The sequence below is a fragment of the Arvicola amphibius genome, chromosome 4, assembly GCF_903992535.2.
Source record: "Arvicola amphibius chromosome 4, mArvAmp1.2, whole genome shotgun sequence".
Taxonomy (NCBI): Eukaryota; Metazoa; Chordata; class Mammalia; order Rodentia; family Cricetidae; genus Arvicola; species Arvicola amphibius.
The window spans coordinates 79,348,962-79,364,265 of record NC_052050.1 but is presented as its reverse complement, the minus strand read 5'-3'; the positions used below and the strand labels follow the sequence as shown (position 1 = coordinate 79,364,265).

Sequence of the window (15,304 nt, the reverse complement as noted above, 5' to 3'; positions counted from 1 at the left end):
TAGGAGTGTCACCTAGTTTATGTATTTACATTCATTTCGGGTTTTGTTCATTTGAGATGCTGATAACTTTTTTCTTCTGATATATTATTTTCCTTTAGCCTTGGTATGCTAATTCCAGACTCATAAAACTGAATTGTAAGATAGTCCTGTCTAGAAGAGAGCTTTTATTAAGTCTTGTGAACCTTTTAAAATCTTAATGAATTTTCTATTGTTTTTTTTTAAAAAAATTCAGTTTTTAAAATATCAGAAATTATTTAAATTATATAATTAATTTTAAATTTGGCTGTTTTTTTAAAAAACTTTTTAAAAATTTATGTGTGTTATTATTCTCTCTGTGTGACTGTGTACCACACGTGTGTAGTGCTCACAGAGACTGTAACAGGGCATTGGAACCCCACAACTAGAGTTGTGGACAGTTGTGACTTGCTATGTGGGCGCTAGAAACCAAACCCAAGTCTTCTGCAAGAGCAGCAAGTTCTCCTAACCACTCACTGAGCCATGTCTCAAGCTCCATAAATTTTGGCGGTTTGTGTCTTCCAAGAATTGACAGTAGGATTAGTGAGTACCCTCATTGTCATAATAACTGATGGAAGCAGATGTAGAGATTCACAGACAAGCACTGGGCTAAGCTTCTGGAGTCCAGCTGAAGAGTGGGAGGAGCTATTATATGACGGGGGCGGGGGGTGGTGGGGTGGGGAAGGAGTCAGGATCATGATGGGGAAACCCACATAGACTATCTCACTGGAGCTTCATGGACTCTGTACTACCAGCTGGGGAACTTGTATGGGACCGAACTAGGCCCTCTGAAAATGAGTGACAGTTCTGTGGCTTGGGCAGTCAGTGGGCCCCTGGCAGTGGGATCAGGGTTTATCTCTGGTGCATGAACTAGCTTGTTGGAGCCCAGTCCCTGTTGTGGGGTACCTTGCTCAGCCTTGATGCAGGGGCGAGACGGGGTTTCTCAGTGTAACAGCCTTGGCTTTCTTGGCACTCACTCTGTAGACCAGGCTAGCCTTGAACTCACAGAGGTCCACCTGCCTCTGCCTCCCCAGTGCTGGAATGAAGGGTGTGCGCCACCACCGCCCGGCTAAAATCATTTGTTTTGAATGTACAGTCGAACATTTTGCACAGCACTTGTAGGCGTCAGAGAACAACTGTAGAAGTCTGTTCTCTTCTGCCCGTGTGGGTTCCCAGGACCAGACTCGGGTCATTATGCCTGCCAGCAAGCGCCTTTATGCTCTGAGATGGAGATTTGTGAATCTCCATCTCAGCAGCCTGGATACCTTTTAATGTCTTCCAGGGTCTGGAGTCCTTTCTCTTCTTTCCAGTAGTGGAGTTTGTCTAGAGTATCAGTTATTGCTCTCTAAAAAAAAAAAAAAAAAAAAAAAAAAAAAAAAAAAAAACAACAGTTTTTGGTTTTGATTTTTCTCAATTTTTTTGATTTTTTTTGTTGTTAATTTGTTTTCAATTTTTTCACCCCATCTTTTTTCATAAATTGCTTCTTTCCACTCGCTTAGGTTTCACTTAGCCTCCCACCGCAGTTTCTTAAAATAGAAACTTTATTGACTCTTAAGACCGTCAGAGTCAATAATGCAGTGACTGTAATTTGCTTTCCAAGTACCGATTTAGCGCGTTCCACACATGGCGCTGCTTCATTTACACTCTGTTTAAAATACTTTCTATTTTGAGGCTTATCCTTAGAGCCACAAATTGTTTGGAAGTCTGCAGTTTCTTTTTTAAGTGCTTAAAATTTTGCCTGCTAACTTGTTTCTATTTTTTTTTTTTGCAAACATAATTTGTATGCTTTCAGCTTTTTTTAGTTTTTAGGACCCAAGAACTAGTCTGTCTTGATGAATGTCCTGTACTCACCTGAGAAGGGTTCACACGCTCTTTTAGGGTTTCCCACTTAGTCTGTGAGTCATTTCATGGTATTCAGCTTTATGTCACCACTAATGTTCTAATAATTCCATGGATTTCCAAGAGTCATTTTCAGTTTTCCAACCATGACTGAAGATTTCTCCTTTCATTGCTATGCGTTAGTTTCACATGTTTTAAGTAGTGGTATATTTAGTGATTTTGTGGGGAGGTTACTTGGCTATGAACTATCCTCCTTTAGTGGTTTTGATTGCTCCTAAGTCCATTTATTGAACTAATGTAAAAATCATCTCATCTGGTTTTGGATTAGGAAAATTACAAGCAGCCGGGCGGTGGTGGCACATGCCTTTAATCCCAGCACTCGGGAGGCAGAGGCAGGCGGATCTCTGTGAGTTCGAGGCCAGCCTGGTCTACAAGAGCTAGTTCCAGGACAGGCTCTAAAAAAAAAAGCTGCAGAGAAACCCTGTCTCGAAAAACCAAACAAAGAAAAAAGAAGAAAAAAAAAAAAAAAGAAAATTACAAGCTTCACATGACACATTTTTCTTAGGTTGTTTTGTAATGGACCATTTGATAAATACTACTTTGTTATTAGGGAAAGTTTTTTGTAAACTTTATTTCTATTTTCTGTGCATTGGTGTTTTGCCTGGATGTCTGTGTGAGGGTGCCCCTGAAATCAGAGTCAGAGACAGTTGCAAGATGCCATATGGGTGCTAGGAGTTGAACCTGGGTCCTCTGGAAGAGCAGTCAGTGCTCTTAACCACGTAGCCATCTCTCCAGCCCCTAGGGAAAATTTTATATTCTGTCATATGTTCTATCATAATAGTGCACAGAATATGGTTTGGATTGTGGTAATTATACAATTTCACATGTATTAATTCTCCATTTGGGGACAGAATACATACTCATAAGATCAAAAGGCTCTGGAGTCAGAAGTTCCTGAATTTTAATGTTACCCCTCATACCATGTATCTACCAGGCACAGATCACTTCACTTCTTGTGTTTCTGAAGTATTTGTTAACTGGTATAAAGATACCAGTTTAGGATTTGTATGAGGAGAGTTGTAGTTATACCAAAGACCCTCTGACAGCTACAGATGTTAGATCAGAAGTAGCAAGTATGTATACCATATATTTGGGCATGCATAAAGTTCAGGTACTTGGAAAAGGGAGCTAATGATGTCTTTTATGAATCAGGTCCAATAGTTTTGTTGTGATTTCCTCACAAAGCCCACTTTATAACTCTTTTTAAACGCTCTAAGAACTGGGTCCATTAACATTTCATCTTGGAAAAAGAAAGGGTTCAAGAGGCCCCATGCATCCCCAAGAAACTGTTGACAGTGTTCACACACACACACACACACACACACACACACACACACACACACACACACAGAGTAGGAGTTTTATCAGGAAGAGGAGATGGAAAGAGTGGAATGGGACTCACACATGTTCTTCTGGCACGCATGCGCGTGTGCTTACACACACACACACACACACACACACACACACACACACACCCGCACGCGCGCACGTGTACGGTAAGTAGTAGGTGTTCTACTAGGAAGAGGAGATGGAAAGAGGAACGGGAATGGTAGAGACAGTGACTAAAATTCATTAAATACATGTATGAAGCTATCGAAGAATAAAAAATTCAAATATGGAAGAGTTCTAACCACAGTTTCTCTTCAATAATAACTACCACTGGATCCAAGCAGGTTATCAGCATCAGTAGCGTTCACTCTGCTTGGATATTATTTAATTAGGTAGGAAGGTCTGGACAAAACCTCAGGTGGGTGGAATCTAAGGGTAAATTCTTAAGATGAATAACATCCATAGCAGTGGTGTATCTAAATGAAAAATCTGGTTAACAATAATGCATAAATACAACTTTTAGTATACATTTAACAAACATACTTATCCTAGCATGGTAGCACAAGCCTTTAAGCCTTTAATCCCAGCACTCAGGAGGCAGAGGCAGGCGGATCTCTGTGAGTTCAAGGCCAGCTGGTCTACAGAGTGAGTTCCAGGACAGCCAGGGCTGCATAGAGATACCGTCTTAAAAAAAAAAAATGAAATGAAATGAAAAAAGAAAAGGAAAACGGAAAGAAACTTAAGTGACAGTGGAACTTTTTTTTTTTTTTTTTTTTTTTTTTTAGAAATGTTCTCACCATGTAGCCTTGGCTGGCATTGGACTTCTGGAGATCGGTCAGCCTCACTCAGTGCTGGAATTAAAAGCCTGTGCCACCAGGCCCAACATGATAGCTGTACTACTGAAAAGATTTTCTTGTTGCTTCTGTGTATCTTACTTTAATAAAATTAATATACAATATAAAGAAAGCCAAAAGAAACAAAAACACCCAGGGAAGGATTTCGTTTCAATAATTTTATTGAAAGGTGCATTCCTTAGTTCAAAACATAATGGTAGTTGGTTAGTTTACTTCTGTCCACTCAAAATCAGCCTTTAGGAAGAACTGAAAAGGTAACCATGTAACATGGTTTACAAAAGTTAAGGATAAAATACTCCCATTCTTTGGTTTATTTTCCATTAGTCATTATCCATTACATGTCAAAATGGTTACAGTCACGCTGGGTGGACTCAGGCTGCACTGAGGAGCAGCTACAATTTAACAGTGTAGATTAAAACCAACCTTGGTGGTTTTACAGAGTGCCTCCCTTAAGACACAGTAGACATCTTGCAAATTTTCTCTTCCTTTTAAAACAAAATGCCTTGGAAGCAGTGTGGCAGTTTTATAATAAAACTGTGGGGGGAAAAACCTTCAGCAGTGCTATTTCAAGCCTGAACTAAGTTTGATGCAATAAATAAATTTTCAGAGTGATAATTCACCCGGTTATTAACACAGTAGAAACAAATTTTCTCAAATGTGGCTTGATTGAAGCAGCAGCTCTGTAGGTTTCTTTTATTATGGGTACAAACCACCTATACTCGAGAAGAAACATTAAAGGTAACACTAAATTTTCAAAACTTGTGAGAGATCTGCTTTATATAAAACACCCACAAGTTTAAATGTAATTCTCATATAGCAATAAAAATCCCACCTCTAAATTAGCTATTACTTGGTTATGGGTGCCAAGAAACCATTTACTGCTTAAATTACCTGATAATACCTTAAAAGTGCATTTGTGAAATGTTGGTTTTGATGTAAACCTTGTAATTTACATTTTGGGATTTAAATTACGTAGTTTACCGTTTTCAGTATCACCTAAGCATATATTGATCCAATCTAGGATGTTAGACCAATGTTAAAGTGAAGGTTCACAGTTTTATTTCACATTCATGTCTTTTGCCTTGATTTGAATGTTTTGTGGATGAATTCAAACCTAAGCATAGCTCTACCAAGCCTGGAATCAGGAGTCTTCCCAACACTGAGACCATTCTGCTAAGGTGGTGATGTTCTGAGGTTTCATAGCTTAAAACTCATGGTCAGAGTGGCAGAGAAAGACTTGAGGGAGTCTTTTTTTTGTTTTTTGTTTTTGTTGCTACTGCAATCCTACTACCTAAGCTAATAACACAAATCTTTCTCCATACTGAGAGCTGCTAAAGATGACCTGAACTGATGCTATCCAAGGTGAATGATCATATGTTTGCTCTCCTCCCATCATGTGGGGCTTAGGGGATGAAGTAAGGTTGCTTGACTTAGGCGCAAGTGGCAAGAACCCTTACCTGCTGAACCATCTTTTGGGCAACATTTACTTTTTTTTTTTTTTTAAGTGTTTTTGAGACAGGGTTTCTCTATTATGTAGCTTTCTGGCTGTCCTGGAACTCACTGTGTAGAGCAGGCTGGCTTAGAACTCAGAGATCCACCTGCCTCTGCTCTCTGAATGTGGGGATTAAAGGTGTGCGCCACAATGCCTGGCAACATTTAGTTTTAATCATAAGCAAGATAAATCTTTCCTATGATTAAAAAGTTTAGATGGCAAAAATGTATATGTATCAGGAACCAAGTTAATGTTTTTTAAACACCTCATTACTTTGTAATGGAACATCTGCTATAAAGAAAAATTATTAAATATAGAATTGAGACACCCCAGCAATTTCCAGAAACCTAACGTGGCAAATGTCTGCTCTATATTACTTTGTAATTACATCACCCAAGTGCATACTGCATTTTCTTCATCAACGAACAGACTCAAACTTGTTCATAAATGGGTCAAACTTTTTGTTTCGTCCTTCTGCTTGGGTTTATGTAACTTTAAATAAGCTACAGTGAGGTGATGAGTAATTAAAAAATACTATTTCAGCCGGGCGGTGGTGGCGCACGCCTTTAATCCCAGCACTCGGGAGGCAGAGGCAGGCGGATCTCTGTGAGTTCGAGGCCAGCCTGGTCTACAAGAGCTAGTTCCAGGACAGGCTCTAGAAACTACAGGGAAACCCTGTCTCAAAAAAAACCAAAAAAAAAAAAAAAAAAAAAATACTACTTCATTAACTACTTTGAAAATTCTGGTTTGGAGTATTCTCTTTCCTAAGCTAATAATGTGATGGAAGTGTTAACATATGTTTAGAGGTTCGCTAGGCCGTTTCTCTTGAGACCGCTGCGTCTTGTACACAGTAAATCCCCTCCAGTATTCATGAACTAGATCAACAGAGTCGTTCTGCCCTTTACTATTTTAATCCCATATTGTTTATTATTCAAGACAGTATTTCAGTTCTTCAGGTGTAGACCTGGAAAGCAGCCAGATTTACCACCTAAGAAGCCGTCTCAGGAATTGTTGGGAGGTGAGTTATTCTGTAATAACTATGCTTCAGTTGCCGAGCCGTGCGTCCCGACACAATCCATTTCAGCTTCTGAACGTTTGGTTTGGAACACTTGTTTGATGAATATTCAGTTAAACATTTGGATACAAGCTCTTGCCAGAAGGTCAAATCTCGGCCATTTATCTGTACATAAATAAAAAAAAATTACTAAAAGCCTCACTTATTTATAGTAATAAATGTAAACCCATTATCATGGTTCCTCATCCAGAGAGAACCAGGGGAGACCCATGTAAGCTTCAAATCAATACACGGCATCTTATTTTACTTTTGAGTACCGTGGACACATTCCTTTTGTAGATGGCTTATGGGATTGACACGACAACCTTCACATACCTTGGAATGTTTCTGAACACATTCAATTCCCTCCGTTAACTCTGCATCCTTTAGTGCTTGGACCTCCAAAGCAATGATGGACAAAGCCAACACAGAAGGCTGAAAAAGATAACTATGAAGTCAATGTCAAGTGTAAAAACAGGTCTCTGTAACTACACGTACTCTTAGGAAACATTTACCTTTGCCTTGGAAAATATGATCCTGCAGTGGCATGCCTTAAGTTGGGCTTCTAGTCTTTCAAAATTAAGATCATTTCTCCTTCAAAAAGAAAATGGGATTGGTTTTATGTAGATAGTATTTATTATATCTAGCTGGCAGACAGTTTTAGAAATAAGTTAACGTCCGTTTTTAAAATGGAACTCATATACTTCTAGAAAATAATTTGAAGGAAAGGAAGTTTTCTTCTATCAGTGATAGAAACTTCTTAAGCATTTGTTTTAAATTATTCTGGTAAAAATCATTGTGAACAGTAATATACCACAAATATGATTTTATTTTAATAAGAACTTCTCCATCTTCTGAATATCTTTCTAAAATTTGTGTTAGATGTTTATTTCCTAGGTTTTAAAAAGTTGGCATATATCCTTTTATCTTAAGAAAGCCTTCAATAAACTATCCATCTTTTCACTTCTGTTAGGCAGTAAAGTCCAAAGGACTACAGGTGACGTATGCTTATTTTGATAAGAATTCTATGAAGGTACCGACTTCATGCAACAGCCAAACAGTATCCTTTTGATTTCCAACCTTTTTTTTTGTTCAAAACAAAATTCACATACCTTTCAAATGGCAAGTTTTCTTGAATGAGTGAGTAATAGAGTTGCAGGAATTGAAAGGCAGTAGTAGCTTTGACTTTCCAACACACTTTCTCCAACACAATCTTTTCCATTCTCATCAAGTCTGAAACCGTGAACCTGTACTGACTTATTCTAATCAAATCAGTTGCCAACGGGACATTCCTTTCCTCTTCTATCGACTTTACAGCCAAATAAAAGCAGCTCAATCCAACACACCCAAGATGCTTCGCCTGTACCTACAAACACAAACAAAGGCAGTATGTCTTTACCATGTCTCAATAAATAGAACATGAAGGGACATCTAGGACTCAGAGCTACCATTATGAAAGTATGTCTGCAACAAACATCTGAGCTACAGTGAATTTAACATCTACCCCACTTGGACAGGAGCCTGCCAGTCTTATGTGCCCTTCTTGGAACCAGTGAGTTGGTGGATAGGGGAGATTGTTTCAGTTTTAACAGTTAAACTTTGAAATCCATGCAAGTATTTTGTCAGCTACTGGGGAATAACTCTATAGATGATCCTCCTTCAGATAATTCTTCCCTTTCTGTTGCATACAAACTGAAGCTGGAAATGCCAGACAGTTAAAGGAATTAGAATTTTTATATATGGGTAGTGATTAAGAAATGCATCTTAGAGCTGGAGAGATGGCTCAGTGGTTAAGAACATTGACTGCTCTTCCAGAGGACCTGGTTCAATTCCCAGCAACCATATGGCCATTCATAACGGTCTGTAACTCCACTTCCAGGGAACCCAACACCCATGGCAAAACAACAAAGCAGATAAAATTTTGGGCTGGAGAGATGGCTCAGTAGTTAAGAGCATTGCCTGCTATTCCAAAGGTCTTGGGTTCAATTCCCAGCAACCACATGGTGGCCCACAACCATCTGTAATGAGGTCTGGTGCCCTCTTCTGGCCTTCAGGTATACACAGAGACAGAATATTGTATACATAATAAATAAAATTTTTTTAAAAAAAGAAATGCATCTTAATTCTTAGCCACAGCCTAACATTCTGACTTTAATGTCTTCACATCTATGAACATAGATGACTGGAAATACCCAGATATCAAGAAAGACTTTGATAAGGGCTAGTGAGATGGTTCAGTGGGTAAGGATGCTGGTCACCAACCCAGACAACACAAGTTTAATCCCCAGGACTCAGTTGCTGCCATGGTCCTCACCTCCACACATGATGTAGCGTGAGTGTGCTCATATACATGCAAACATATAACTATACATAAAACAGTTTTTTTTTTTTTTTTTTTTTTTTTGGTTTTTCGAGACAGGGTTTCTCTGTGGCTTTGGAGCCTGTCCTGGAACTAGCTCTTGTAGACCAGGCTGGTCTCGAACTCACAGAGATCCGCCTGCCTCTGCCTCCCGAGTGCTGGGATTCATAAAACAGTTTTTAAGAAAGATTTCTAATTTTTTAAAAATTTATTTTTTGAAATGGTCTCACTGTGTACCCTTGGCTAGTCTAGAACTGTGTGTAAGCCAGGATGGCCTCAAATTAACAGATCCACATGTCTCTGCCTCCCAAGTGTTCAGATTAAAGGCATGCACCACTATGCCAGGCCCTTAATTTCTATTATTACCGTGTGTGTGTGTGTGTAAGGGACAAAGGCAGATAGGAGGGCAGCTGTGTGCCATGGTGCACAGCTTTTGGGAGTTGGTTCCCTCTTTTCCCTGTGTGTTCCAGGGACAGAACTCAGATGTGACCACCTGAGGCAGGTGCAGCAGTTGCTTTTACTTGATGAATCATTTTGTTGACTCAGGAAAGGTTTTTTTAAAAACAGCCAGATTTCCTACTGGAGTATCGTTAGATCCGATAATTTTCTTCTTCGGTACACAACTAGTAAGTGATGTATTACTACTCTTGATTATAAGAAAGAATCATTACTACATTTGAAAATGGCTTTTAATACCAGGTCTAAACCAGCAATTTGACAGCTTTTTTTTTTTATTAATATCGATTTTGTGTATCCATGTGTATATGTGTGATGTTTGCTACATTTGGGCAGGTGCTGGAGGAAGTCAGAGGAAAGCATTAGATCCCAGCTGCCTACCTGGGTGCTTGGGACTGAATTCAAGTCCTCTGAAAGACCAGTAAGCACTTCTAACCCCTTGGCCATCTCCAGCCCTCTGCAATCTGATCTCCTAAACAGATGCTGAGCAAAATTAAGAAAGAGGATACTGTAGCTTGAACATACCTTCATTTTAGACAAGAATCTGTCCAGTAAATTCACAGCTAGGGAAAACGTCTCAGTGTCGAAGCCAAAGAACTGAGTTAGACTGAGTAGATCTTTTACTTCAAAGTCCCTGAGTCTTGCAGTCATTCTGAGGCCATTATCGTGTGCAGACTCAATTAGTTTCAAGCCGCAGACCTTTGGCTGACATCTAGACTCCTGTTCCAACAGGGTGGTCAGCTGGTGTAGCAGTCTCTGAGAGTCAGTTGTCAGTACCTCTATCATCTATATATAGAACAAACCCAGAAAAGAGTGTAAGAGCCCCTTCCTGCCCTGCCATCTGTGCACTGTGCCAAGAAGTGCTTTATAATGCATGATTCCCCCACCCCCACTAAGTCTGAGACCCTGCAAAGAGCTCGCAGTTAATTTTTACCTTCTCCCAGTTGGTCACATTTCTAAATTGTGAGTTTGTACAGGACATGAATTATGGCTTAAAAACAAGAACAAAGATAACGTTTCCTCCAGCTTTAGGAAACTTATTCATTACCAGTACACAGCCAGAAACAGATACTACCGCACAAGACACCCAAATCAAAAAGTGAAGATGACAGTACATAATAATACTCTGCCATCTACATTAACAACGTGAACCTTCTCAGTTCCTTATCTGTGAAGTAGAAAGACGATTACTGCCGAAGTTCATAGATTGTGTGGGTTAAATGGAGTCCCACAAACCGCTTAGCACATAGATAGGTGCTTAATTACTGCCAGATAATGAGCTTATTTCTACATCAGTGAACTGAGGATAGCAACATCTGTTTCTTGGGCCGGCTGGAAATGACACACGACATGACTCAATGTGGTGCGGTGCTTAGCACACATGCTCTTAATAGTGCAACATCATTTAAAGACCAAAAGAAAAAGTTAGGTGAAGCTGGGAGTCGCATTGTTGTAAGCACGCATAGCACTTCCCCTGAGACCCGGTCACTGGCTAAGTCCTGGATACAGAAGATGACCCTTCTCTTGTTAATTTAAAGACAGAAGAGAGAAGCCGAGAGTCGCCCTGGTGAAGAACCACTAACTCAGTTCAAGGGTGCAAGTTGGGACTGGGAGGCATGACACAGGAACATCCCAGGACGACGGCTCCGGTTGCGCCTTTTCAGGAGCAGACTAGCCCGGGCTTGCACAGCACCCCCCCCCCCCCCCCCAACCCCGAGGTCCAACCCTAGTTCCCTCTCACCTTGACAGCTACAGCTCCTTGTCGGTGGTCACCACCCTCCCCGGGCCTGCTCTCAGCTCGCCCTACGTTCCCGAACCGAGAGGCCGACGAGGGGAACGGACTCGCGGGCGGGCAAGCGAGCAGAGGCCCGGGGAGGGGCGGGCGTCCCGGGTGGAGGGTCCCGCAGCGCCCCGAATTGGCGCGGCGTCCCCGGGGGTCAGCTCGCAGCAAAAGAGCTGCGCCCGGCAGCTAGGAGACAGGCCGAGGACCTGGCTGGCTGGCGGGGGCCGCATCTTAACCGCTGATTGGTGCGCTCCTTTTGATGGATGGCATCTGGGGAAGTTGGGCCAATCAGCGTACATCTGCCATTGTCCAGACTCCAATTCTCCGCCCCCTTGATGCCACGCCCGGATCTCTCAGCCTCTCTCATTGGAACGTTTCCGTCCTTCCTTGAGCCACGGAACTGAACACTCGGTGACAAGGCTTGCCCGGGCAGGTCTGGTTGCTAGTAGTCAGAGTGGCCTGGGTAGTGTTCCAGAATATACTGGGAGGGTTTTTGTTTGTTTGTTCTCTGCAGTTTAGCAGTTCTGTAGTGGTTCAGCCCCCTCTTTCTAAAAATACAGTAAGTTAAAAAGAAGAAGAAAACACATCAGGCGTCCGTTAACTTTACAGAGAAAGAGGTGGCAGATTTCTCTAGAGTGTAGTATCTAACATTCCAGTGGCTTTTGGAAATCAGTTCATCTTTTTCTTATTTTGCTTTTTTTTTTGTGAAACATGTCATAGAGAAGTTGGACTATGTAGCTTCTTGGTCCTCTACTAATTTTCAGAATTTGTTTTTTAAACAAATTTAAATTATAAGCTTGATAGAGTGTCCTCGGGCAGACACCAGTGTCTTAAAATTAAATGCGTAGCTCAAACAACATCAAGAGCAGTACGTGGAAAACTCTGCGCTCTCAGGCTCCAGGTAGGACGTGAAGGAACATTACTCTTTGCATTTTCTCTCACAGGTGAACGGGAAAACCATTCTCCCTCTTGTCTGTTTATATTTTTAACGTACTATTATAAGTCCCGCTGGACTGTTTCTCCTGGGTTGAGAAGGGCGTCCCCTCAGGAGCAGTGAGGAGGGAGTCAGCTCTTAGTTCTCAGAGATGGCCCTGGGTGCAGGACTTCTGTGGCTTTCATGAAAAACAACAAAGGGCCAAGCCAGCTGGTCAGCCATAGAGGTCATAAACTAGTTACAACTTTTGTCTTGTTGAGACAGTGTCTCTATACAGTCCTAGCTGTCCTGGAACTCATGAGAGACCGGAGGTTTATTGACAGGTACCAGTGCACTGGGGCCAAAACTCATAACCCGCACAGGGGAGGAGTTCGACCCCGAGTAACTGGGAGAAGGGGTTTTTAAGGGAAGAAACCACAGCCCAGTAATCCAAAGGGGGTTTCTCAAAAATAGACAGTAAAAAATATCTTAGTTTTAGATAAGTGGGAGGATTAAATAATGGAAAGCATTGGTAAATAGCAGCCTTTATTCTTATGTTTATTTTTAAATGCCTTATATAAATAGTTGGTTTATTTATTCTGTTGTCAGTCACCTCGACCTAGAAGGACGATCTGAGTATTAGAATTGCTTCACACTAATAAGGATTTCTAAATTGCATCTATTACTTTCTACAACTTATATTTAAATTTTCCGTTGAGACCTATTGACAATATATAATCATAAACTAAAAAATATTTTCTTGCTGGGTGGTGGTGGCATACACCTTTATTCCCAGCACTCAGGAGGCAGAGGCAGGCTGAGCTCTGTGAGTTTGAAGCCAGCCTGGTCTACAGAGCAAGTTCCAGGACGGACACCACACACAGAGAAACCCTGTCTCAAACAAACAAATAAACAAACAAAAAAATCTTTCAGAATCCTGTTTAATGAATTGTTTACATGAAATTATTTTGCTGACATTGAAGAAACAATATAAATCAAATCTAATAGGTATTCTTTGCTTATTTGTCTTTCCAATTTTAACTAAAAACTCATTTCATTTTTAATTATGTATATATGTATGTCTATGTATGGGTTTGCACAGTGCCCTAAGAGGTGGAGAAAGGGTGTTGGATGCCCTGCAGGTGGAGTTCAGGTGATTATGAGCTACCTAACATGGGTGCTCTTAACTTTGGAGACATCTCTCCAGCCCTCTGGTACAATTTTTAAATATGAATATTTTGTTTTGACAATTTCATATACGTATAGAATATCACAGCTTCAGAAAATAGCCTCTCTAGGCCTCCATTCGGGGATATTGTTGACACATGCCTGACCTTTAGGCTTTCTTTAGACTCTGAGGCAAATTCTAAAACCTGTTCTTTTTATCCTTAACTCTAAAGCTGAACCATGTGGCTGAAGCTGCCAAGTTCTGCTGCTTGCTGGGCCTGGAGCATGACCCCCTCATTCAATTACATCTTCACCAGCTTTCTGTTTTCCATAGTTTTCTCCATTGCCAACTTTGGCTGTCCTTGAACTTGCTCTGTATATCAGGCTGGCCTCAAACTCAGAGATGCGCCAGCCTGTGTCTTCCAACTGCTGGGATGAACGGCCTGCATCACCACAAACTGCTCTAAGCTTTTCTTTAATTCCCTTTCACAAGCTGGAAATTTAGCATGATAGGCTCTTTCCCCGAGGTCATCTCTCCTTTTACCTCAATTTCTTATCTGTTTATCTCCTTGAACAGAGGACTTAGCTCCATTACACTTTCTGGTGCTCTTTTTCTCCTCTATAATTTTTCCTTGCTCAAGCTTGCTCCTTTTCATTATAAATCTTCATCAGCGTTAACACTAATAGCAACACAACATAGTCTACACTAGACTGTTTTGAGATTTCCTGTGCCAACGTAATTGAACCAAATTATTCACTTAAGCCCCAGGCAGACTCTTCAGACAAGGGCAAAAAGCAGCCACTTTACAGAATTATCACAAGAGCATTCTCTAGGCAACATACTAAAATTCTTCTTTGTAACCTCTTGAGCAAGCCCCCCATAGTTCATCAAATCACGTTCAGCACCACAGTCTTCCAGGCTCCTACTGGTATGGCCCACTAAACAGCACTTAAAGCATTCCACTGGGTTAGGAAACTCAGACTCCCAAAACCCATATTACTCCAAATAAAAATATGATCAGGTCCATCACTGCAATAACACAGTCCCTGCTACCAACTTCTGTCTTAATTAAGGTTTCTGTTGCTATGAAGTGATACCATGACCATGGCAACTCTTAGAAAATCATTTAATTGGGGGTAATTTGCTTACAGTTTCAACCCATTATTATCATGACAGTGTGCAGGAACATGGCGGTGTGCAGACAGAACATGGTGCTGGCTAAATAGCTAAGAGTCCTACAACTTTCAGGCAACAGAAAGCTGACTGAGACACTGGGCAGTATCTTGAGCATAGGAAACCTCAAAGCTCACCCCTACAGTGACATGTTTTCCCCCAACAAGGCCAGATCCACTCTAACAAAGCCACAGCTCCTAATGGTGCTACTCCCTTTGTGAGTAGGAAGGCCAATTACATTCAGATTCCACACCATCATTTGAATAATTTAAAAGAACTGAAGAATTTAAAACAAGTAATTCTCTATTCTTGTAAAAGAAAGAAAACAAGTCCATTAATATTTTAATTTTAATAAGGTTATATTTATTTATCATGAGTTTCTATCAGGAAGTTTTCAAATGACTGACTTCTAGAATGTTATCATGACTCAACGACACACACACACACGCACACACACACACACACACACACACACACACACTTGAGACAGGCTCTCTCTACTCTCTATTACGTATCTCTATCTGTTCTAGAACTTGAGAACTTGTTATATAGACCAAGCTGGCCCCAAACTCACAGAGATCTACTTGCTCCTACCCATCCCCCTTAGTGCAGACATTAAAGGCATGTGCCAGTGTACCATCACACCTGGCTCAGTGGTACATTTAATTCCCATATTCCTACTTTCTTCTCAATGAACAGTTAGATACAAATCAGAATAATGACTGCAACGCAGGGTAAGAATCCAGTCAACAACAGGAAGATTTAATCACATTGTCTCTTGCAGTCTGAAGAAGTGTCCTTGAACAATA

General features: G+C 40.8%; 1 protein-coding gene across 1 annotated transcript; it reads right to left on the bottom strand.

Moving 5' to 3' along the window:
• Positions 1-6,489: 6,489 nt before the first annotated feature.
• On the bottom strand, positions 6,490-11,454 carry Ccng1 (cyclin G1). The gene is made up of 6 exons (XM_038327266.2): positions 11,200-11,454; positions 9,984-10,244; positions 7,756-8,009; positions 7,159-7,237; positions 6,980-7,078; positions 6,490-6,769 (listed from the first exon to the last, which is right to left on the bottom strand). Exons 2-6 carry the CDS (start codon positions 10,242-10,244, stop codon positions 6,578-6,580), a joined length of 885 nt encoding a protein of 294 aa, XP_038183194.1. The 5' UTR covers positions 11,200-11,454; the 3' UTR covers positions 6,490-6,577.
• Between the last annotated feature and the right edge of the window lie 3,850 nt (positions 11,455-15,304).